The sequence below is a fragment of the Miscanthus floridulus genome, chromosome 17 (genome assembly GCF_019320115.1).
Source record: "Miscanthus floridulus cultivar M001 chromosome 17, ASM1932011v1, whole genome shotgun sequence".
Classification (NCBI taxonomy): Eukaryota; Viridiplantae; Streptophyta; class Magnoliopsida; order Poales; family Poaceae; genus Miscanthus; species Miscanthus floridulus.
The window spans coordinates 88,865,604-88,888,888 of NC_089596.1; the positions used below are offsets into that span (position 1 = coordinate 88,865,604).

At 39.1% G+C, this 23,285-nt stretch overlaps 1 protein-coding gene across 3 annotated transcripts; it reads left to right on the forward strand.

Moving 5' to 3' along the window:
- The first annotated feature begins 8,319 nt into the window (after positions 1–8,319).
- Positions 8,320–22,601, forward strand: LOC136516626 (DNA mismatch repair protein MSH5). Of its 3 annotated transcripts, none has more exons than XM_066510072.1 (34): positions 8,320–8,811; positions 9,435–9,466; positions 9,797–9,891; positions 10,077–10,157; positions 10,230–10,302; positions 10,912–10,975; positions 11,391–11,528; positions 11,799–11,932; positions 12,018–12,045; positions 12,109–12,140; positions 12,218–12,275; positions 12,355–12,441; positions 12,938–12,994; positions 13,761–13,862; positions 13,976–14,020; positions 15,233–15,310; positions 17,191–17,241; positions 17,331–17,412; positions 18,029–18,102; positions 18,172–18,268; positions 18,662–18,758; positions 18,851–18,940; positions 19,038–19,102; positions 19,188–19,246; positions 19,330–19,406; positions 19,558–19,644; positions 19,719–19,780; positions 19,880–19,941; positions 20,785–20,838; positions 20,946–21,028; positions 21,122–21,153; positions 21,240–21,263; positions 21,544–21,659; positions 21,776–22,600. In XM_066510072.1, the coding sequence occupies exons 1-34, from the start codon at positions 8,770–8,772 to the stop codon at positions 21,860–21,862; spliced, it is 2,445 nt and encodes an 814-aa protein (XP_066366169.1). In that variant the 5' UTR covers positions 8,320–8,769; the 3' UTR covers positions 21,863–22,600. The 3 variants fall into 3 exon arrangements, with proteins under 3 accessions (XP_066366169.1, XP_066366170.1, XP_066366171.1); XM_066510073.1 differs by having other exon boundaries at positions 11,391–11,542; positions 11,831–11,932; positions 21,776–22,599; XM_066510074.1 differs by lacking the exon at positions 13,761–13,862 and having other exon boundaries at positions 21,776–22,601.
- The last annotated feature ends 684 nt before the right edge of the window (positions 22,602–23,285 follow it).

Below are 23,285 nucleotides of genomic sequence, written 5' to 3' on the forward strand. Positions count from 1 at the left end.
TAAGGGCACGTTTATTTGAGCTTTGGGGTATTTTTAGACTAGGCTTTTTGATATTTTTTTTCAAAAGCCAAATAGCTTCCATCGATAAGCCAAAAGTTCGGAAGTTTCTGGTTTTCTGCTTTCTGTAGTTTTTTTAATAGTCTGTCTACTACACAACCATGTGTTTTATGCAGTTTCAATACATGAATTTTTTTACATCATAGGATTAAGATCCAACAACCTCCATCCTTCTTCTACCTCTAGCCTCTAACCTCCACAGATCACATATCACAATTTTTTTTATATGAAAGGACAAATCACAGATCCACGGCCGCCGCCATCGCCGCCAGTTCTGATATGATGATCGATATCCTTCCATTCATCCATTGGTGCTTTTCAGACAGTTGGTGTTGGTTTTCACCTTCCACTGGCTGGCAGGACAGGCTGTGTAGACGGACATTGTTCTTTTACGCTGGAACTGGTGCAACAGCCAGCGGCCGGCTGCATCGACCATGCGGTATCGTGAGCAGACTAATGCAACTAGGTTCACCCATTGCCGGATCATGCATGTCAGTGCGCCGGTGACAACCAGGCCATTGACAGGTGGGCCCAAAACAATGAAAAGATCGATCAAGCTACAACCATTGCATGCAGCCAAGCCATAGGCAATAGCTAGCAGCGATACAATGTGAGAAAGAGAGTAAGAGAGATAAAGAAAATCCATGTGTGTTTTTTATGCTAAAATACATATGTGTTGTATAGCATTTCTATTTTTTTAATCTTAGAACCCAAACAAACAGACTCATAATATACTTATTACCGCGAGGGCTGGCTCTACTATTTTAAGAGCCCTTAGGCAAACAAGATGATAAGGGTAAGTTGAACCAATTTTTTAATGTAAAGATTAATATATAGTATGAATAATTAAAGTTAATTTGCAACATATATTTAGTTCATAAAAGATAACTATAGTACTACAACAAAATTAAAAGAACAATAACTATTATGATTATCTCAAATAAAAATAGAATGCTTCAGTGCCTTGTAAAAAACAGTCTTCGGACATTTCTTGATGCAAAATCTTCAGAAACAATATCGAGTCAATGTCGTCCAAAACATTCTTCTCAATGCTACACATAGTCAAGCCATTCAATCTTTCTTGTAACATAGTTGACCTTAAACAATTTTACTTTTCTAAGCATCCGACAAATGCTTCTTAGGCAACATCTAACTAAGGATGGCAACGGGTCGGGTTCGGATCGGGTGGAGTCTCCGTGCACCCAAAATCGAAACCCGAAATCGAAACCCGAATCCGCCCCGAAAACCGATTCGGGTGGAAATCCATCACCAAAACCAAACCCGCGGATACTCGAAACCCGAACGAATACCCGAAACCCGAATGGATAACCGAAACCCGCGGATATATATACACATATTCACATGTATAAACAAGAGGCAACAAATAATAAATATTTTCATGAGTCAACTTTAAATAAATTTAATAATCTAAGTAAACAAATTATTATTAGTATATTATAAAACATGAGTTTTAATTCCAAATGATTTATTTTGGATATCCATTGGATATCCACGGGTGGAAAACCAAACCCGAAACCGAACCCGATTGTTTTTGGGGGCCCTGAACCCGAAAACCGTGGGTGAAAAACCATCCCTAAACCCAAACCCGTAGAACCCGAAACCCGCGGATACCCGCACCAAACTCGATCCGTTGCCATCCTTACATCTAACATATCCAAATAAATACATTGAATTAGAAATTTATAACCCTACCTCTGTACAAGCAAAGCGCATAACAAAACAGTTAAACAAATAAGAAAAATAGACTAATGTCCCTAGCGCTAGCTTCCAGTGATCCAAGTTAAAAATTGGAAAATAGCGCGTGGCAGTGTGCCGGCGATTCGGCGAGGGTGGCCAGCGTCTCCTCACGAGAATAGAGCATCCGCGTCGATGGACGAGAATAGGAAGCACCAGCGCTGACGGAAAACAAAACGTCGCTGGCTCCTCACTTTGCGGCCTACGTGTTAAGTAGAATAGGAAGAGGTACATACGGTACGACATGGGCTGATGTTTGTTGGGTCTTCAAAAGCTTATGCTAAATAGGAAAACATATCTACTAATTACCTATATACTCTTGGGCCCCCTAGCTCCATGGGTCCCCGGCGGTCGCACTGGCTGCCCTCCCCCTAGAGCCGGATCTGATTACCGCCGTATGGTATTATGAACTGTTAGTGAAATGATTTTCACTATCGGTTGGTACCATAAACTGGCGGTAAAAATGGGTCGACCATCAGTACCGGTTGGTAACATAAACCGACTATAATGATAGGTGTATCACCGCTGGTTCGTGTTACCAGCCGGCGGTGATAACCGTCCAAATTTTCACCAACGGTTCGTAATACGAACCGGTGATGATGAGTATTACCGCCGGTTTTTAGCAAACTGACGGTGAAAGTGACGGCGGTGATTATTAATTATGTAGTAATGAGAGATGACAAATAGAGAAACAGACTTGAAGGTGAGAGTTAGGAATCAAAGTAAATAATCGTTAGATTTAATATTAGATATAGATATAACACAGGTTTCAACTTATTCGAGCCAAGAGGCATTAGTCCATTATTAGAGCATCTCCAAGAGTTCCTTAAATCTCTTTCTAATCCCTGTTTTTTAGTAAGACGAGAAAAAATTCCTCTCCAACAACTTCTAATCCATCCTCCTAATCTTTTAGAACTTGGAAAAAGTCACCCTGTTCCGCGTAAAGTTACGCACTTCCGAGTTGCGCGTATCTTCTCTCCCTACGCGTGTTTGTCGGCCAATCTAAAGGTGGAAGGACGTGGAAAGAATAAAGAGCAGGAAATGGTTACAAGAGAGAATATATAAAAGTGGTTCGGATAATTTAGAAATAATGTAGGATTCCCGATGTAAAATCGTCTTCTATATTTTAAGAATGGGTTATTAGAACTATTGGAGATGACATTCTTTATTTCTTCCAATACTTGTTTAGGAGTTATAAAACTTGTTTTTGGAAGAAAATATTGCGTACTCTTGGAGATACTCTTATATTTATTACAAAACATGTAGCCAACGCTACAAACAACCCAAACGAGACAAAAGCACATAAAAACACCACAATACCGAGCAATTCATTTAAAACGACTCCATCAATGGAAAAAGTGAAAATTGCATTGTCATCACTTCTATTTTCACTTTTGTTGTAATCTATATCTATATTATTTAATATTAAAGAGCAAATAGATTCTTTCATCTGTCTCTTTTTTACTTTTCATGATGCCCTTGCGTCTCTCCTTGTTCCTTTGGACCATCACTGATAATTCATGCTCATACGAGTTAGAAATATATATGTTTATGCATCTAATGATACAGAGTTCGATTCTAATACATATTAGAACAATTATACATCATGTTGCAATGCATAAGCATATTTGCTAACAACAAAAACAATAACAACATAAATATATATTGGAACACATGACACAACCATTACATAAAATCATAGAACTACAATTCTACAAGCCATTCCGGACGTTTGCTAGTAATAAATACATTGCAGAAAGAATAAAAAGAGCCAAAATAAATAGGAAAGCTAAAGTTCATTCGTGTGATTTGAGCTTTTCCCTTATTCGAAATTTTTTCCAATCAAAGGATGTCACATGGCTTTCTGTCGGTGATACGGACTCAGGGTACCTCATCGTACTATTATTAGTCCATTACCATCGGAATAGGCCGAAGCTGACGAAGATGAGGTCCACCCGAACCAGGACGCATCATTAGATGTGGTGGACAAGTATCCTGATGTAAGGATCTTGGATGCCGATTTCTACAAGATATGATAGTTATTTTGATGTGGATTTCCTTGTAACTAACTAAAAAACATATCTGTAAATCGATCGATCTAGCCATAGCATTCTTTAGGCTACATGGCATAGGCAATAGTCATTAGCACCCCCTTGCAAACTTGAGCACACGAGACAAAAAAGACCCACTGCCAACTGGACGTATGATAGTGTTGTAGGGTCGAGATGGTGACTAGAGGGAGGTGAATAGTCATTACTAAAACTTAATCGCGTCGGCTAACCGAAACAAGTGCGGAATTAAAACTATCGGTCTAGCCAAGACTACACCCCCCTATCTATGTTCTCTAGCACCTTGCAAAGATCCTAATTAAGCAACAAAGGTGTCGGGCTAGCTAGAGCTCACCTAAGTAATTCTAGAAGCAAGGTCACACAAACCTATGCCACTAGTACTTTAAACAATAGGGAGCTCCTACACATGCTAGTAAGCAAAAGCACAAAGCCAACTAAGCTCACTAGCAATGCTCAATAACAAGACAAACAATGCCAAATTAGAGAGCACAAATACTTAGCTACACAAACTAAACAATGTGACTAACAAGGTTATACAAACTAAATTAGGCATGCAAGGGAGCTACTTCTATGCTACACAAGTAAGAAGGTAATTAGTGAGCTATACAAGCAAACTAATTATAAGAGCAACTACACAAGCACAATCTATATAAAAGTAATTACAAGCTTTGTGTAACGAGGAAGCAAACTAATGGGAAGAATAAAGTTGACACGGTGATTTTTTTCTGAGGTTCACGTGCTTGCCAACACGCTAGTCTCCGTTGTGTCGACCGCTCACTTGGTGGTTCGACGGCTAATTGGCATCACCCGCCAAGCCCGCACATCGGGCACCGCAAGAACCTACCCTGAAAGTGAGGGTAGCTCAATGACACGCTCAACTAGAGTTGCTCTTCACGGCTCCCGTGGGGCGAGCACAATGCCCCTCACAAAGCTCTTTTCCAGAGCACTGCACAAGCTTTTTGCGGGCTTCGACGGAGACCACCACCAAGCCGTCTAGGAGGTGGCAACCTCTAAGAGTAACAAGCACTACCGGCTTACAACTCGATCACCTAGTGCCACTCGATGTAACCTCATGATGCAATCGCACTAGAATCGCTCTCTCACATAATCGGATGATCACTATCAAGCATATGTGAGATGGAGGGCTCCCAAGCACTCTCAAGCATGGACACAAAGTCCCCCAAGGTGCTCAGCACCAGTCATGGCCGAGACCCCCTTCTATTTATAGCCCCATAGGCTAAACTAGCCGTTACCCCTTCATTGAGCGTTTTTCGGGTTGACCGGACGCGCCGGTCATATCGACTGGACGTAGGACCTCAGTGTCCGGTCGCCCGATGCTTGCCACATGTCATCGGCTTCAAATGCTGTTCACCCGATCTCAATAATCAAGTAATGACCGGACGCAGCTGCTTAAGTGATCGGACACACCAACACCAGCGTCCGGTCCTTTCCAGTAAACATCCAGTTGTGACTGGACGTGTTCGGTTGATCACGATCGAACACTGCATCAGTGTACGGTCCTTCTCCAACTTCTTTGCGTCGCCTACATCATCGTACGCCAGCCTGACCAGATGCACCATGCTAGTGTCCGGTCACTTTCAGCTCTAGCGTTCGGTCGAAGACCGACGCCTACGCGCTCACTACTGCCACTGATCGGACGTTGGACCCCAGCGTCCGGTCACCACGTGACCAGTGTCCGGTCCACTCTGTGAGAACCTGTCTTTTCTATATAGGGCTCCGGTGACACCGCTGGACTGTTCGCACTCTATGGGTGGACACTTCGCCAGTGGAGTTACGAACCCTTGCCTCCGTTCCTTCACCGAGTCGATCCACATCAACTCTAACTTCATCTTCTTTATAAAAGTGCCAACACCACCAAGTGTTCACCACCATGTGTATGTGTGTTAGTATTTTTACAATCATTTTTCAAAGGATTAGCCACTCAACTTGCCACGCCACTCAATCCTAGCGATAATGCAAAGTTAGATCACTCAAGTGGTACTAGATGACCGATATGCAAATAAGTTTGCCCCTCTTGATAGTACGGTCCTCTATCCTAAACTTGGTCATCAACTTCTCTACACATCTATGACCTGTGAAATAAAATGTCCTAGGTTATACCTTTGCCTTGCGCATTTCATTCCATCTCCTCCAATGTTGATGCAACACATGCACCAACATGATCAACAATGATATGATCCACTTTATATCATCACATGATCATATCGGTTCATCGATCTTGACTTCACTTGCTTTTCACCGTTGCCTTCGCCATCGGCGCTAAGTCTCGCTTAAGCTTCACCATCACGCGGTCCATCGCTTCAAAGCCTCCAACTTGCCCTTCACGCTTACAACTGGGCCATCAAGCCAAGTCATGTCTTGATCTTCTCCACCTTGATCACATGACTCAATGTCATGTCTCATTTACAATGAGCTCCTTTATCATCACATGTGTGAGCTTTACAATATCTCCGCGCTATTTTCACCTTCATGGCATATGTTGCTCACACATATGTACCTGTGGACTAATCACCTATGTATCTCACATAAACACTATTAGTCCACCTAGGTTATCACTTAATTACCAAAACCACACAAGGACCTTTTAGATACGCTAATTTGCATTACCGGGGTCAAAACCTCCAACGCCTTTCCCAATTTTGACCACATTATAGTGTTATTCATGTGATGGATAGTTGCATCGCATAAATTTGTGGCATTAAGAAATCTAAGTGATTTGGTCATCTAAAATAACTCAGGTGATCAAAACCCAGATATCATCAAAAATTTGAATAAACAGATAAATTATAGTTGTTATCAATATATACTGGATTTATACTATACTGTACTTATATTAAAGTTACAATAATTATTTTAGTGTAATTTCTATATAGAATTGTTGTAACCATAGATCTGTTTGAAAATCCTTTGTTTTTATTAAATATGTTATATGTTTGTTTAAAATTTGCTTTTTAATGTGTCATAGTTTAAAAAAATCTGTTTGTATTATAAGATTCATGTGATGGATATAGTCGTATAGCACATAATTTTATATAGCATTAAGAAATCTACAAATCACTCGGGTAATAAAATCCATACATCACTTAAGTTTGTAATAAAAAAAAGAAAGAAGGAAGGAAAAAGTCCACATTAACCCCCTCAACTTTTATGAAAGTCTATTTTTTCTTGCTGAACTCTAAAACCGAGTAAATCACCTCTCTGAACTTTTAAAACTGTTCGTTTTACCTCCCTGACCGGTTATAAGCAGTTTTCAAAGACAATTTTGTATTTTTCTTTTTTTATTTATTTATTTTAGCTGAATCTTTGAAAAAATATAGTAAATCACAAAAAATAATAAAATTGAAAGTTCAACTTTGTTGGACTTCACATGAGTATATATAAACAATAAAAATATAATATGGTATGCTTTAGTATAATTTTTTTGCTATGGTTTTACATCCATGCTTTTCTCTAATTAATTCATAGCTGTAATTTTTATGATTCAATTATGGTGAATTTTTTATGGTGGGTTAATTATTATATGCTTGAACTGTAGTAAAAATTTCATATTTATTGGATCATGTATAACTTAGTTATAGATTTATACACTTTTTGACAAGCATACACCTAAATAAATCTATAACTAAGTTATATATGATCCAATGAGTATAATTTTTTTACTGCAGTTCAATCATATAATAATTAGCCCACCATAAAAAATCAATCATAATTGGACCATAGAAACTACAACTATGAATTAATTACAAAAAAGCATAGATCTAAAGCTATAACAAAAAAATTTGTAATAAAGCATACCATATTATATATTCATTATGTAGATCTATTTATGTGGAGTCCAACAAAGTTGAATTTTCTGTTTTATGATTTTTTTTGTGATTTACTATGATTTTTTAAATATTCAGCCAAAATAAATAAAAAAAGACAAAATCGTCTTTGAAAACCGCTTATAACTGGTCAGGAGGTAAAACAAATAGTTTTAAAAGTTCAGAGAGGTGATTTAGCTGTTTTAGAGTTCCAAGGAGAAAAATCAATCTTTCACAAAAGTTGAAGAGCTATCGTAGACTTTTTCCAAGAAAGAAAGAAGGATCTGCTAAACATTTGTTTTCTTATCTTAGGCCTTGTTTAGATCACCTCCAAATTCCAAGTTTTTTCACTCTCTCTCCATCACATCAATTTTTAGCCGCTTGCATGGAGCATTAAATGTAGGTAAAAAAAATAACTAATTACACAGTTTAGTTGGAAATCACGAGATGAATCTTTTGAGCTTAGTTGGTCCACGATTGGACAATATTTATCAAATAAGACGAAAGTGCTACTATTCATCGGGTTGAAATTTTTTGCAATCTAAACATGGCCTTAGAAACAAAACAATGAAGGCCCAGGAGGAGGCCCACGCGGTTGGGCTGCCCCTCGGCCGAACAGCACCTCGGCTATTCGTTCTCCCCGCGTGCTCTCGAGCAGGGACGAGCAGCCGCGCGGGACGAGCTGCGGGCGGACGAGCAGGTACTCGCCGGGGGAGCCGCGGGCGGACGAGCAGGGACTTGCCGAGACCCGCAGGGGCTTGCTGGGGGAGCTGCTCGCCGGGTCATCGGGGGAGGAGCCCGCTGCGGCACAGGCAGGAGCTGTGCGGGCGGGGAGCGGGAGCTCGTGCCGGAGGAGCGGCTGCCGTCGGGAGGAGCTCGCTCCAGGGGAAGGGATCTGCTCCGGAGCTCGCTCTGCCCCGCCGTCGTGAGGAGCTGGGAGCGCCGCCGTTGAGAGGAGCTGGTAGCCCGCGCCGCCGTCGTGAGGAGCTGGGAGCGCTCGTTCGGGAGGAGCTGGGAGCGACGACTAGGCTACCACCGCCGCCGCCGCTCTACGCCAGATTCCAATGTCTTCGCCGGACCTTTCCTCGGAAACGAGCACCCAACAGGTATGCCCGCTCCTTCTCTTCCCTTCTTGCTGTGCGAAACCGAACAGGCGAACAGCATTCAAAGCCTAACCTACCTTCTCTTCCCTGTCTGTTGTGGGAAACCGAGCAGCACTCGAAGCCTAACCTAAGCTATTTGGCTATTTGTAATCGGACAACGGGCATGATCTAATTGCAAGTGTATACGTGAATTTTGCCTATTAACTTCGATTACTTTTGCAAAAAAAATCTCGGGTGTACATGTACACCCATGTCCTTTACTGGGTCCGCCCCAGTCTTTCAGTTTCAGCTCAAACCTGCACTTCGTACATATATACACTACTAGGACTTTATAGTATGAGTGATAATTTGCATATCAACAACATTTTCGCAATGCCATTTTTTTTTGGTTCTAGCGACTCTTTTTTTTTTCATACGTAAATGCTAGTTGTTTCATATGTAAGACTGTAACCCAAAATTTGTTTTATGTGGGGCGGTAAATTTACGTTCTAGCTGACTCTTTTTTTATTCTGTGGTATCATGCTTTCTGCACATGTCATTTTGATTATTATCAGTTATTTTGTGCAAAGGTGCATATCTTCATGCTATCACTGTACTCACTGAATGGCTTTCTGATTACATTTCAGGTTCATATGGCCTGTGTAATGCAAGGACGTAGGTAAATCTAGATGCATGCTTCACTTCATTGTCCATTAGCTACCATTCTTTTCACTATTTTTATAAGACATGTTTCTTTACTTGATGTACACCATGTCAGTTGAATGTTTCCTTGCTATTTTATTTTAATTTCATTACAAGATCCTGCTTCATAGACTTCCTCAATAACGTGAATGCTAGACATCAATCTAAATAGTCCTGTGAATATTGTTAAACAAACACCATCATTTATAGCTGCACCACACTGTCCAGTGCTAAAGTTTGTTTTGTGAATTATTATCACAGTGCATAGTTAAGTTATTGTATTCTTTTTTACTTTATTGTGATTCAGAGTTGGAGTGGCATACTATGATTCAGATGCACGCCAACTTTTTGTGTTAGAAATCTGGGAAGACAGCGCTGGGGAATATCCTCTGATTGATCTTGGTATGTTCCTCACATAAATAGAAATCAAGTTTGCTTCCTATTTGTTTGGAATATAGACAGAGGGGCTGCTGTGGTAAAAAAGATACTTATGTATGTTTTCCAATATATTCAAGAACTTTTAGGATTGGTAGAAAATGAAACCATATAGATATAGCTGACACTTTGTGATCCTGGTTTTGCATCAGTGAAATTTCAGTCAAAACCAAGCACAATATATGCAAGCACAAAAACGGAAGAAGCACTTTTGTCGGCTTTACAACGAAATGGTACGGCCACAACCACTTCTTTGAACTGATATCTTTAGTTCTCTTTTGATGGTTTTGCATGAAATCATGCAGATGGTAACGATGAGGCTCCTGTTGTGAAGCTCATGAAAAGCTCAACATTCAGCTATGAGCAAGCCTGGCACAGGTTAGCTGCTTTATCTACTGTTCACAAAACCTGGCACTTCTTAAATGTAGTAAGAAGTATTATTTCTGTGCCTTACAATATTCCTTACATCAGTGTATAAGGATCGTCACAATATTGTCTGGATCTGCATAGTACAACATTTACAAATACACTAAATTGCTTGACATGCTTTGTTGGATTGCTCTTGTATTCCTTCTTGAACATGTAGTAACCAAATTCGTCATGGTTTGGTGCAAATTACTTCACTTTAGTAATATGTATACGATGATGAGGTTTTGACATTATTAATTTCTAACCGGAATACCCTCTTTTAGCTGAACATCTACAACAAAAAATGCTTAGTCTGGCCCATTTGGAAAAAGGGACAAGAAACACTTTAGTGGAGCTATGTGATGACCTATGCTATGACTATCAATTTTCTTTTTGTATATATCTGTATTCAGGGAACTTGTAAGTGAAGAGACAAAATAACAAGCACGATCTCTTCTTGTAAAGTTCACCATAATTAGTAACCACCAAGCCTCATAGTATTTTTGTTATCTCTCTCAATGACATCTTTAAGCTGATAACTTGATGATGTAATACTTTGTATGCATATCTAAACTGCAGATTGATCTACTTGAAAGTTGCAGCTATGGATGATGGACTCAGTGCAAAAGAAAGGATATGCTTTGTAAGTGATCTTAAATGAGAATCTTGCCACACTAATTGCTACTTACATGTTTCAATTCGTCTCCTGAGATTTCTTTAGAAATATTAATTTTATTGTAAGTACCTGTTAATTGCATCTCTGAGATACAAAAAATATATATCGTTGGACCAATAATATGTGACTATGTGATCAAGCACTGCAACAAGGATTGCTATTTCCCTCAAAAAACAAACAAACAAGGATCGCTATCCTACTGCTTTTTCTCATTCCATTCTAAACTGACATTATCCTACTACTTTTCTCGTTCCATTCTAAATTCTGTCGCTGATAACTACTGATTATTTATTATCTTTTTTATCATTCATTTTTTCGACTCCCAAATCTTGTTAGCCATTTCTAGTTACGAGATGGAAATATCTTTTTGGTTTACTTGCAGCTTAATTCCATGATGGATCTTGGAAGCGATGTTCAAGTTCGTGCTGCTGGAGGTCTCCTAGCCATATTAGACAATGAGAGACTTCTTGACACCATTGAGCAGATGGAAGGTGGAGCATCCATTGCAATCGATTCTGTGGTACAGATCTCATTTTATCCTTTGATGATATGAGATAAACCGAACACACTGATGTGTTGAGATTTAATTACATCTTCTATCATGGGCAGTCAGCTGGGCTTATGGTCCCGGACGGCAGTATGTCAGATCAGATCCGACCTGACATACTGCTGCCCTGGCTGGCCGGCCCGTAACCAACAGACTGCCCATGACATCTTCCAGTGATAGTCTAGTTTATATATACACTGAACACATTTTTAACAGGTTGGCATTCTCCTATCTATTTTTTAGTTAGCATTGAATACCTTGACTTATAATCACAGAGACAAGTTCCTTAAACTCGATGCAACTGCTCATGAAGCACTACAGATTTTTCAAGTAGATAAACACCCTAGTTACATGGGAATTGGAAGGGCTAAAGAAGGGTAAGAATCTTTCATCAAGGATTCAAGTTTTTTATGGTAGCTTTTGGCTGGCGTCCAATTTTTTAATAATATTGACAAACTGCAGGTTCTCAGTTTTTGGCATGCTCAACAAGGTAAAAAACCTCTTTCTTTATTTACTTCTTTTCTGAAAAGCACTGACTGTGTTTTGAATTTAGTGCGTCACGCCAATGGGAAGACGCCTCTTGAGGTATCTCTTACCTCTGATAATAATGATTGCAATAATGATAAGCCAAATCTGTATTAACTATTCCTTTTTGGTTTCAGGGCATGGTTCCTACGTCCTATAATTGATATTGATGTCATAAATAATCGCCTCAACACAGTATCCTTATCCACTTTTTCAATTCTTGATGCCCACTAGGCACCATTAGTTTTCTGTACTGTTTTCCTAGAAATGGCAGATAACATTCTTTCTTTGCTGTGAAGAAGTAATGTCTGCATTGCATGAGACTTTAAAGTCTGTCAGAGATGTTCCCCACATGCTCCAGGTTCTAAGTTGGCAATTTACATACAAATTTTAATGTGGTGTTATTTGTACCTTCTTTGGTTGTGAACTTGTAGTACAATCATAACCCCTTTAGGCCTTTACTATGTCAATATGTCATAGAAAGACCCTTTTCAAAGATAAACTGAATATCGATTTTATAGCTTTAATTATGCTCTCTTTATGGAAAACTGGCCTCAAATTCTGCTTCTGAGTTTGTTGGGTCTTGTGGCAGTTTCACCCTACACTTGCTCCCAAATTGTTCCGTGGTCTGATATTTTATTTTGCCCACCCTGTTCTTGCTATAAATATTGTGAATTTAGCATGACATAGTACGCATCTTGTTTCTGACAATAAATAGTGAATGAAGACATTGTTTTTGGTTTACAAATGGTAAAAACAAAACCTGATATTGTGCTTCTTCTTATAAGTGTCTCCAAGCATGCTGATTCAGGTTTAGATCTCTTAATACTCATGCCTGATATTTGTTTTTTCTGTAGAAATTCAACTCTCCAAGTTCCTTCTGTACAAGCAGTGATTGGAACACATTTCTTAAGGTACCCCAAAAGTCTTGTTTCGAAATAACTACATTTTAACCTGAAAGATAGAAAACATATGTCTTTCTAGATCGTTAGTACTTTTATGCCTTGCATGCTTGTGCAGTGCAGGACTAATAGAAAACTTAAATCTGAAATTCCCTGGTGTCCAGGAGTAGGCATAACACCAAACCATGTTTGTTATATTACTTATTTTAACAGCATAAATATTAAGATCAGTAGTTAGAATTTCTGGCAGGAAATACCTGAAGAATTTCTCATGTGGATCTTTTAATTATTGCTTCATAGCATTCGTCATGCAACATGTTTTGATTAACGGTGTTGGGAAAGTAAGATTATCAGTCATAGTTAGTGCATGGTTTTTAGCATAATTGCTATGCCTACTCCTCTTATCAGAACTTCTAGTCTTCGAGTATGTCAAGCACTCAAGCTCCTCTATACAACTAGAGTACGTAGGACAAACTGTTTGGTTTTAAGGGAAGTGGAACTTAGAATCAGGACCCAATCACTACAACCATGTGCTTTATCAGTTATCACTATCAGTGTCAACTGTCATGTGTCAACTGTAGTTTTTTTTAATAAACTCAATCATTTTGAATGAGTTCTTGTTTTTGGCCTTTCTCCTGCCTAGCAAGTTTAGTATTTTGCATAAACTATGACTGAAGTGTTATATATTCAGTATGCACATCTGTGCCATCGTAAATCTGTTTCTGTCTTTTCCCTATTTACTTATTGGTATATATATGTCCCCCCCATTTTTTTTCAGTGCATTTGCTCTCTGCTACATATAAACAAGATTTTTGAAGTAGGAATATCAGAGCATCTGGCGATTAAGTTGCAACATATGAACATTGATTTGATTGGAAAGGTATCAGTCTCCAAGGGAGAACCATCAGTTCCACCAATCCAATATTGAAATTTGGACAAGTTTCATGTGGTTATTGTATCCTTTTCCTCATCGTGCATCCTTTATGTTTTCAGGCAAATTCTTCCATTACAGCAGAGTTGGATTACGTGTCAGACCTGGTCAGTTCAAAACTTTGTCAGGTTTCATTTTGATTTGGAAATATTGCGACCTTTTATTTGTATGTTTGATAGAAAAATATGCACAAAAGTACTGATGGGCACAATAAATGGCTTGACTGCAAAACTTCTTAAGCATCACTTATTTTTTTTTATCAGGCGGTGTAATGACCAAGTCTTCTCCCACTCTCTCTCTAGAGATCTATGTCATATCTTTTCTTGTTTTGTGCCAGTGATACATGTATCATTACACATTATACATGATGAACTTCTATAATGTGATTTTTGGGTACTGTTAAAAAGTTCATGACATAATGATTTGTGAAACTTGTTGCTTCAGGATTTAAGCCTGAACAAACATTATACGCTTCGACGCATTCTTCTATTAGGCCCAGTCCACTGACCAAGCGCTTGGGTGTCAAATTTGGTTGACACTTTGTTTTTGACTGCAAATAACTAAGCGCATATAAAGTAATGATAAATATATGATGCCATCAGTATCCAGGCCGTTGCCCGGGTTCACTAAGATTCGTTTTGACGGCAGGCTGTGACAGTGTTTCTTCCTCCTCCACCTTCTTCCTCGCCTTGTTTTCCTCCGCCCCCGTCCATACCTCCCCCATGAGCTCGCGCCTCCCCCGTGAGCACTGTGTCCATGACTGGGCGTGGGCCCGCGCTCGAGGTCAAGCGTGGTGTGAGAAGCCGCCAGTTGATCCTTGATTTGTCAGCCACAGCCAGGAGGAGACAGGGAGGAGCAGAGGAGGTCGTGGGGGAGCGGGCCATGGCTGGCGTGCGAGTTGTCTGCGAGGAAGCCAGGTGGTGAGGAAGAGGAAGACAGCTCTGCTTTCTTCCATCTGTTTCAGTTAAGGTGGTTGCTACAGATAAGGAGGGTGCCAAAGCCGCTCTCATAAAGTAATTGAAAAATAGGAGGAAAAATATGTAACACTCATTCTTTTGTTTTTCTTTTTGTCTCTGTAACATTTGCTGTGTACAGCTTCATTTTAGATGTTTTGTTGACCAATGATAGCTATCTGGTTTTTGCCAAATATTTTGGTTCCTGCTATGCTATTGTTACCATTTTCCTTTGTGTGTTGAGACATTTTTCTGGAAATGGCAACTCTTTATTGCTACTACTGATGAATACTTAGAGCTTTTTATGGAATCTGTTTTTACCATCTCATACACTGTTAATTGGTAATCATGTCCTATTATTGATAGGTAGTTGGTGTGATTGATGTTCAACGGGGTAAGGAGAAAGGCTATGAAACCGTGGTGAAAGAAGGGTTATGTGATGAGGTCAGACTTGCTTTTTCCATCCTTGAGTTGTATTCTATTGTTTCTTCTTAATGAAATGATACACAAGACTCCTGCATGTTTGAGAAAAAAAAAGTTCTATTGTATAAAGGCTCTATTTGAAAAGAAGTGTGGAAAATCCCTGCTTCTTCTTTCAATGGTGGTATTCTTTCTGCATAACTAGAATGTATGTGGTACTTACATGTTGCTGTGAAATTCACCATAGAGGCAGATGTTGCAGGTTTATGTTGTATTTTGTTATTTTAATAAATAGTTAAATGCACCATAGGTCCATTAACTTATGCGGGTGTTTCGATTAGGTGCATCAACTCTAAAATTTGATTTCTGAAACTTTTTAAGTGATTCACTGCAGGTCTATACACCTTCGTTTGGCCCTTAGATTCAACTTCCGGGTCCATAATCTTTTTAAGTTGTTCACCACAGATTTGCCGAGCTCAGGCCGAGCCCATGCTTATCCTCTGCCCGTGCTGCCCTCCTTTCCACTCCCTCAAGCCTCGCCACCACCATTACCGGTCACCTAGCTCCCACTACCAACGCTGTTTCTCGCCTTGTGTTTCACCTCTGTCCTAGAATGAGCTCTATGGACTCCGTCTCTGCCTCCTCTACCCTTTGCGCTCTTGGACACACAGAAACTGTGTCGGAGCTCCTAGCCTGCTATACTGCAGCTGCCATGGTCGAGCTTTAAACTCGCATGCGCCACCGTTCCCATTGGTGTAGGCCATCACTGCTTCAACGAGTGCACGGTTGAGTCCTCCGCAGTCCCCTTGTACCGCACGCACGCATTCGGGGCAAGTTTATGCCGGACCCACCATTTCCACTACCGTCTTCTACCTTCTGCTTGTCGTTGACCGCTGGACAGGCACCCTCATGACTTATCCGCTGCTAACCTCCACCGGAAAACTTAAAACCACCCTTAGGTGCCTGGGTGAGTGGTGAAGCTCGCGGTTGCATCCATTGCCACTGACGAATGCTCTCTTGGCTGAATCCTGCCCTTCCCTGCTATACTTGAGCCTATGTTGATTTGGGGAAAAAAGAAGAGGAAGGAAATGACTTGTGGAACACGCGCACCGCCGTGCACCCCTACGGCCCTATGCCTCACTCCACCGTGCCTTCGTCGCGCTCCACCGTCCCTTGAGCTCGTGCTGCTTGCTGGTGCTTGCGCTCACCACCTTGCGTGCCGCACGCTGCCGCTAAGGGAACAGAGCAAGGAAGGAGAAGGGAGGGAAGAGGGGCTAATTGCAAAGTTCATGCCATGCTGGCTGTTGACTCTGCATGCCAATGTTAGATCTAAGAGTCAAGTGAAGGGGTATGGACCTGCAGCGAACCACTTAAAGTTTATGGACCCGGAAGTTGAATTTAAGGGCCAAACGAAGGGGTTTGGACCTAACTGAAACCCCCACATAAGTTAATGAACCTATGGTGCATTTAACTCTTTAATAAATGATTTTTGCCTTTATCTTGCCATTGAAATACCTTTTTTGTTGTTGAATTTAACCCCTATTTCCTCAATTTTAGTTTATTTCACCAAGTTTCACGATGGCATTTCCAAACATAGCTTCTGTCTTTCAAAATAGGTTATGCTTCACATCGTGCATGGGAAGTTGCTAGATCATTTATCATTGTAGCAACAGCTCTTAAGTGTGGTTGCAAGATGAAATTTCCTGACTGTTCAATGGCCAAGCCTTTGTATTTCAAATCTGAACTGCCACAGGAAAACCATTTGCTTGAAATATTTATATGCTGCTATTCATTTGCTTTCTCTACATGTATCACAAAACAGGCATTTCTAGATTGTCATGTAGTTGTTATTGAAGTTATGGACACACTTGTATAATTCAATATCTTCTCTTTATATTGAACAGCTGGATGAGCTGAGGATGGTGTATGAAGGTTTACCTGACTTTCTGGAGCAGGTGATAGGTCTTTCAAACCCAAATTAAGTTTGAAACATGAAGTCTTTAAGTATTTATTCGGTAATTTCTGACAGTTCAATTGCTTCTAGGTGTCAGATAATGAAAATGCTTCTTTACCTTTCTCATTTGGATGCAGAGTACCTCCACTAATAGTCTATGTACATCAAATAGGTAGGGTTTCCTTATCTTTAATAAGAACTCTACTCCTTTTTTTTTCCTTTGATTTGAAATTACCTAGCCTTCTGTTATGTGAAAGTTTTGAGTTACTATTATGTGATAAAACTTAGCCTGTTTCCTCCCTATTTCTTATAGAAGTATTCTTCCTTCATCTACTGTGGTACTCTGTATAACAGGGATTCTAACTAAATCCCTTAAACTTCTACTAAACCCTATTTCCAAAACGCCTATCTACCTTAAGAAGTTGAATAGTGCTAAATCTGCTTGTTGAATTTTAATTTTTGATGCATGAGACATTACTTAAATTAAGCTTGTTCTATAGTTCTATACTTAAGGTCAATGCACATAATAAATCTTCTGACCTCGATTTGAGGGATGTTTAAATGTAGTCTCACTTCGTAATAGGTTGGGATCATGGTTAAGCTGATGATGTTTTATACTATCATCCATATTATGTTCAAATATTTGATGTCATTGTTTGCTTTAAGGAGATAACTGCTTGATTTTTTCTGCGTGAAATTTAAATTCTAAACAATTAACATAGTTGCTACTTAATCCTGGTGTAATTTATGTGTCGTGATTTCTATATCATCACATTTGCTACTTCCAGGGTACCTAATGTGCTTTTTCGATGAGAAGATTAGTGATGCCTTGTTGGCAGGACTTCCAGATTACGAATTTGCGGTATATGCGGTGTCTTTATCCCTTTTTTAGTTTAATTTGTTTGCTAGGCAATAAATTTGTTTTCATCAGTTTTCAGAGGAAGGTGAGGAGAGAAGGTTCTACTATCATACCCAAAAGACTAGAGAACTGGACAACCTTCTTGGAGATATTTATCATAAAATTCTTGGTAGCTTCTGTGCTCCTTTTATTTTTTTTTTGTCTTGTCATACTATTGTAATTTCTTCATGAAATTCTACACATGATTGCGGTTTATTTTATTCAAGTAAAAGTTCAGGAATCTATAGTCTCTATACAAGTCATATATGTATGCATGTAAGGTTATCTGCACGATTTAGGGCTAGAAGTAAAACAAAATGGCTGGAGTTTGTATAATTTAAGCTTATATCTAATTGATCCGTTTCCTTTGTCAAAGTCAAGTTTATTTCTATTTTCTGCTTTCTGGATTATTAATCCTGTTTGGGCCCACGCATGGAGGACCTTTTTTATGCTTTTGAAAATGTATTGGAAACTCACAAAATCACAAACATATTTTGTCTCATAGCTGTTCATATTCATACAGACATGGAGAGAGCTATCATAAGGGATTTAGTGTGTCGTGTCCTTCAATTTCTACCTCAACTGACAAATGCAGTGAACTTTGCAGCAGAACTTGATTGGTATGTATGCTTTTACTGGGCATACAAATAATATAGAACATCTTACTGACAGTACATCGGTTAATGTGCTCTTCTTGATACTGTTACATCAGTATTTTATCATTAGCAATTGTTGCCCGCCAAAACAATTATGTGAGGCCCATCTTAACTGAAGATTCAATACTCGAGATACATAATGGCAGGTTAGTATTTATTTTGTTGATTTACAAATTGCATGATAGTTAGCTAGTCTTTAGTTTTACAATGTCTACAACCTAAACTTACTCCAGTAGCATTTAGACATGCTTTGCAGGAAATGACTGTTGATACCTTTGTTCCAAATGATACCAAAATTCGAGATGCAGGTGAATAGTGTGCGAGATTTATGAACCTTCATTCTTTTGGCACCTAGAATTGTTGGAAAACTTCTGACATAAGTTTTTTTTTTAGGAAGAATAAACATAATAACTGGGCCCAACTACTCAGGGAAAAGCATTTACATTAAGCAGGTAATTTACTTTTACTATACTTCCTCTCTTATAAAAAAACAAATTATAGGAAAGATCAATTTGCATTGGATACCTGCTTTCAGGTGGCCTTGATAGTTTTTCTTGCTCATATTGGAAGCTTTGTTCCTGCTGATTCTGCTATTGTTGGATTGACAGATAGGTTGGTCTAACATATAAGCACTTTCCTTGTATGTCACATGGTTTATATGTTATAGAAAAGATTATGTATTACGGTTGTAGACCAAAAAAGCATATGTATGTACACACATGGGTTTGGACCAAACCTTGACATGCTCAAGAATCTTTTGTAGGATATTCTGTGCAATGGGAAGCAAATCCATGACAACCGAACAGTCAACTTTTATGATTGACTTACATCAAGTTGGAACAATGCTCAGGTATTGTGGTAGTGACCCTGAAGCTTGTAGTCTCATCTTTCAGCTGTAGGTTTGATGCTCAATTTGTATTTCAGGCATGCAACATCCAGGTCACTGTGTTTGTTGGATGAATTCGGTAAGGGCACTCTAACGGAAGGTGAGAGTGGGACCACAGTAAATCTAACTCCTTTCTATTATTTATCCTCAACATGGCTCAAGATTACATGGTTTGTCTTTCTTTCCTGATTATGTGTAGATGGCATTGGTCTGCTTGGAGGTACTATCAATCATTTTGCAAACTATGATTCCCCCCCGAAGGTTAGATAGCTATCTTGGGAAATGTTGTTTTAGAAATTCAATCTGATAGATTTGCTAGTCTGATCTTGTGGGCTTCCTTTCTATCACTTTGGATTTGTGAACTTCATTGCATGATTTGCTTAGCTCAAATTTTCTGCATTCTATTTGTTCTTATATTTTCCTCCCGATTCTTTTCAGTCCATTTAGTAAATTGATTTCATTTTCTGCTTAAGTGAATGTAAAAAAAAACCCGACTTAGACTAGAAAGGCAGATTTTATAAATTGATAGTACTGTTGGACTGTAACGTATATGAATAGGAAAAAGTTATAGGTCAGTTTCTCAAATCATATCATTTCCCCCTGTTCCTTCCATATCTATTTCATTCAATGATTTTTATCAAAAAAAAAAAAAATCATTCAATGATGCTTTTGCACAAAAAAGCATTTTGACATTACATTTCTCAGGCATGAGTAAAATTATTGTCCATGCACATGCAAATACTTGGCATATTAAACGTGACTGATTAGTTTGATTGATGAGTAAAAAATACATCAATTAGACATTGTTGGCACCTTGACGCTTGAATTCCTTCTGTATTATGGAAGGAATTATGTAGTTTTGTGTCACACCTGTGGCCCTACATCCTGTAACATATTAACCATATAATAACTTGTTTTCTATATCGTTTGCCATACTGGATGGGAACAAAATAAATTGGTGTAATTGCTGATTGACTCTTGTAGATCTCGTAAATGGCTTACCCATACATGGATGGCCAATATATTCTATGATGCTTAAAACTAGCTAGCCTAGCATCAAAATTGACAAGTTCAGTATGTTGCGATATTGTCTAATTATTGCAGGTCCTTTTGTCAACACATCTGACAGAGATCTTCACCGAGAACTACCTACCACAGGTTAATAGTCAATGTCCATTTGCTGATGCATAGAAACAATTGTTTTCTTTTTCAGTCAGTCTTGTGTAGTCCTGTTCATAACAAGAAGAAATCTGAGACATTTGCAGTGTGAACATATCAAATGTTATACCATGAGTGTTCTGAATCCTGGTGGACAGACGAGCAATGAAGATATCATATTCCTTTATCGGTAACTGGACAAGAAACCAGCCATGCTTTATTCTTGTTACTGTTTTGTTTTCCTTGTGTACTAATTCCTTAATTTGTAATGCACATGATGAAGGCTTGTACCTGGGCAAGCTCTCTTAAGCTTTGGTAAGCTTACGTACTGCATTTCCAACAATTGCTATGGATCCTTTTGAATCAGTTACAAGGTAACATTTTTTTTTTCTGCCTTGCAGGTCTGCATTGTGCACGGCTTGCTGGTACGTACCTGGACGAACTTGTAATCACCTGGCATGTTGTGATAACACAATTACTTTTTCATTGAAACCATAAACTACTGTACTATTTTGTTCAGATTGGTATTGTCATCATTGTTTTGTTTCAATTAAAAGTTGCGGTCATAGTGAAGTGATCGACATGTTGACGCGCCATGTAAAATTTACCTACAAGTTACACTGTCACGTTGGCATGTTGAAACAGGATATCATGTTACTCTAAACTGCAATTTTAAATATGGTCCTCCTGTTTGCCTGTTAGCAGGTGTTCCAAATGAAGTCGTCCAGAGAGCTGACAGTGTTTTGGAGGACATTCATTCCAAGAAACCTATGAGGCGCGTGACCAGTGAGAAATTAACAGCAACAGACAAGCAGTACCAGGTGCATAACTTGGCGAACAATGACATTTAATGATAAAGAACATCTATTCTGATGTTACATATAAACTGGGGGAAAAGATGTGTTAACTGAATGTAATAATCTTTGTTAAATTTCAGGATGCAGTGACTAAACTGATGGCCTTCGATACACAGAAAGATGACCTGAACAGCTTCTTCCAGGAACTACTTCCCTCCGAATTGTAGCTCTGGAAATCAAGACTTGTCGCCAGTACTGGAACCTACTGGAAAAAGGGTGAAAGTTAGAATGAGTACCGGAACCTATAGCAAAGTACCGCCGTTCATCTGTTGCGCTGTTAGCAGCTTTACATGTCTACTTATCGTGCTTGTTTCAGTGGTCTTCGGATGTTCCCCATCCTGATACTCGGAAGTGTCCAACTATAGAGTGAATGGAATTAGGGAAAGGTTAGATCATTTGTGTAGTCTGAGCACATTGCTGCCGCTTGGGTTTACGTATGACACGGTGATGCGAGATGTCAAAGATCACAGTATAATGTTGCAATATCTTTTCCCTTCACAATGTACAGGCTGACAAAAAATGGACACGGCCTTGGTTTGGACTTTGGAGTCTACTTTAAAAAAAAAATGGAGTCTACTTTTTTGGTTACCTAATAACCAAACGCAGAAGTGTGATACCATCACACCAACAAGCATCTTCAGTGAAAGTGTCGGCCATGGAACCTATTCGTGACGATCTACAGCTCAGGGTGTTGTGTGTGCTCACGGTCTTGCAAAAAGTAGCCTACATGGGCCGGTGGGCCTTGTTATTCGACAATTTGTTTTTGACACTGATGTGCCCTGAGTGTCAGTGGGTCTTTCCTCTAAGAAATATATTTATTATCTTTTATATTTCCTCTATGAAAATATCATCTTGCATATTTTTGCATTTTAGTGCAAATGATCTAGTTCTTTTCTAAAATTTAATACAAATCTTCTCTATTGATACATGCTTGGCAAAATATCGTACTTGTGTTTTTAAAATAATGTATATACTAACAGTGGCAGAGCTTGAAGTAAAATAGGGGAGGGGGGCATTTTGTCAATTGAATCTATATGTACATAAGTAGTGAAAAGAAATAATGGGAGTACTTATAATTACAGAGGCAAGGGGGGCCATGGCCCACTATGGCCCCACGTAGCTCCGCCAGCGTATACTAAGATTAAAGGTAACAATTTCTTTCTTCTATCTTTCGCTCTCTCTCCTGATTGTCCATCCCTTCTCTTCCGTCTCTGAATCCATTGTTCCTCACTCTCGTCATCCTTACTTTGAACTTAGAGCTGCAAAACATTCATTAGCATTGCACCACTCCAACCTTTTATTGGAGACATGCATGTGGCTTGCCTTCAACCTTTTAAAAATTTATAGAAGACACACAATAGACTAAGTCAATCTCATGCCAGTTTTCCATACCGAATTATTTTTTTATTACACTAGCATTTATTATGGATGTTATAGTTTCTTTGATTTAAAATTAGATCAAATACAATAATTAAATCTAAAAGACGAGTTAATTATTATTGGCCCAGCATATTCCATACGGACATGCTTGCTAGTAAAGTAAAATTTTGAAAGACGAGCAACCAATCAGAGTGCTTCGACCGTCAGTCG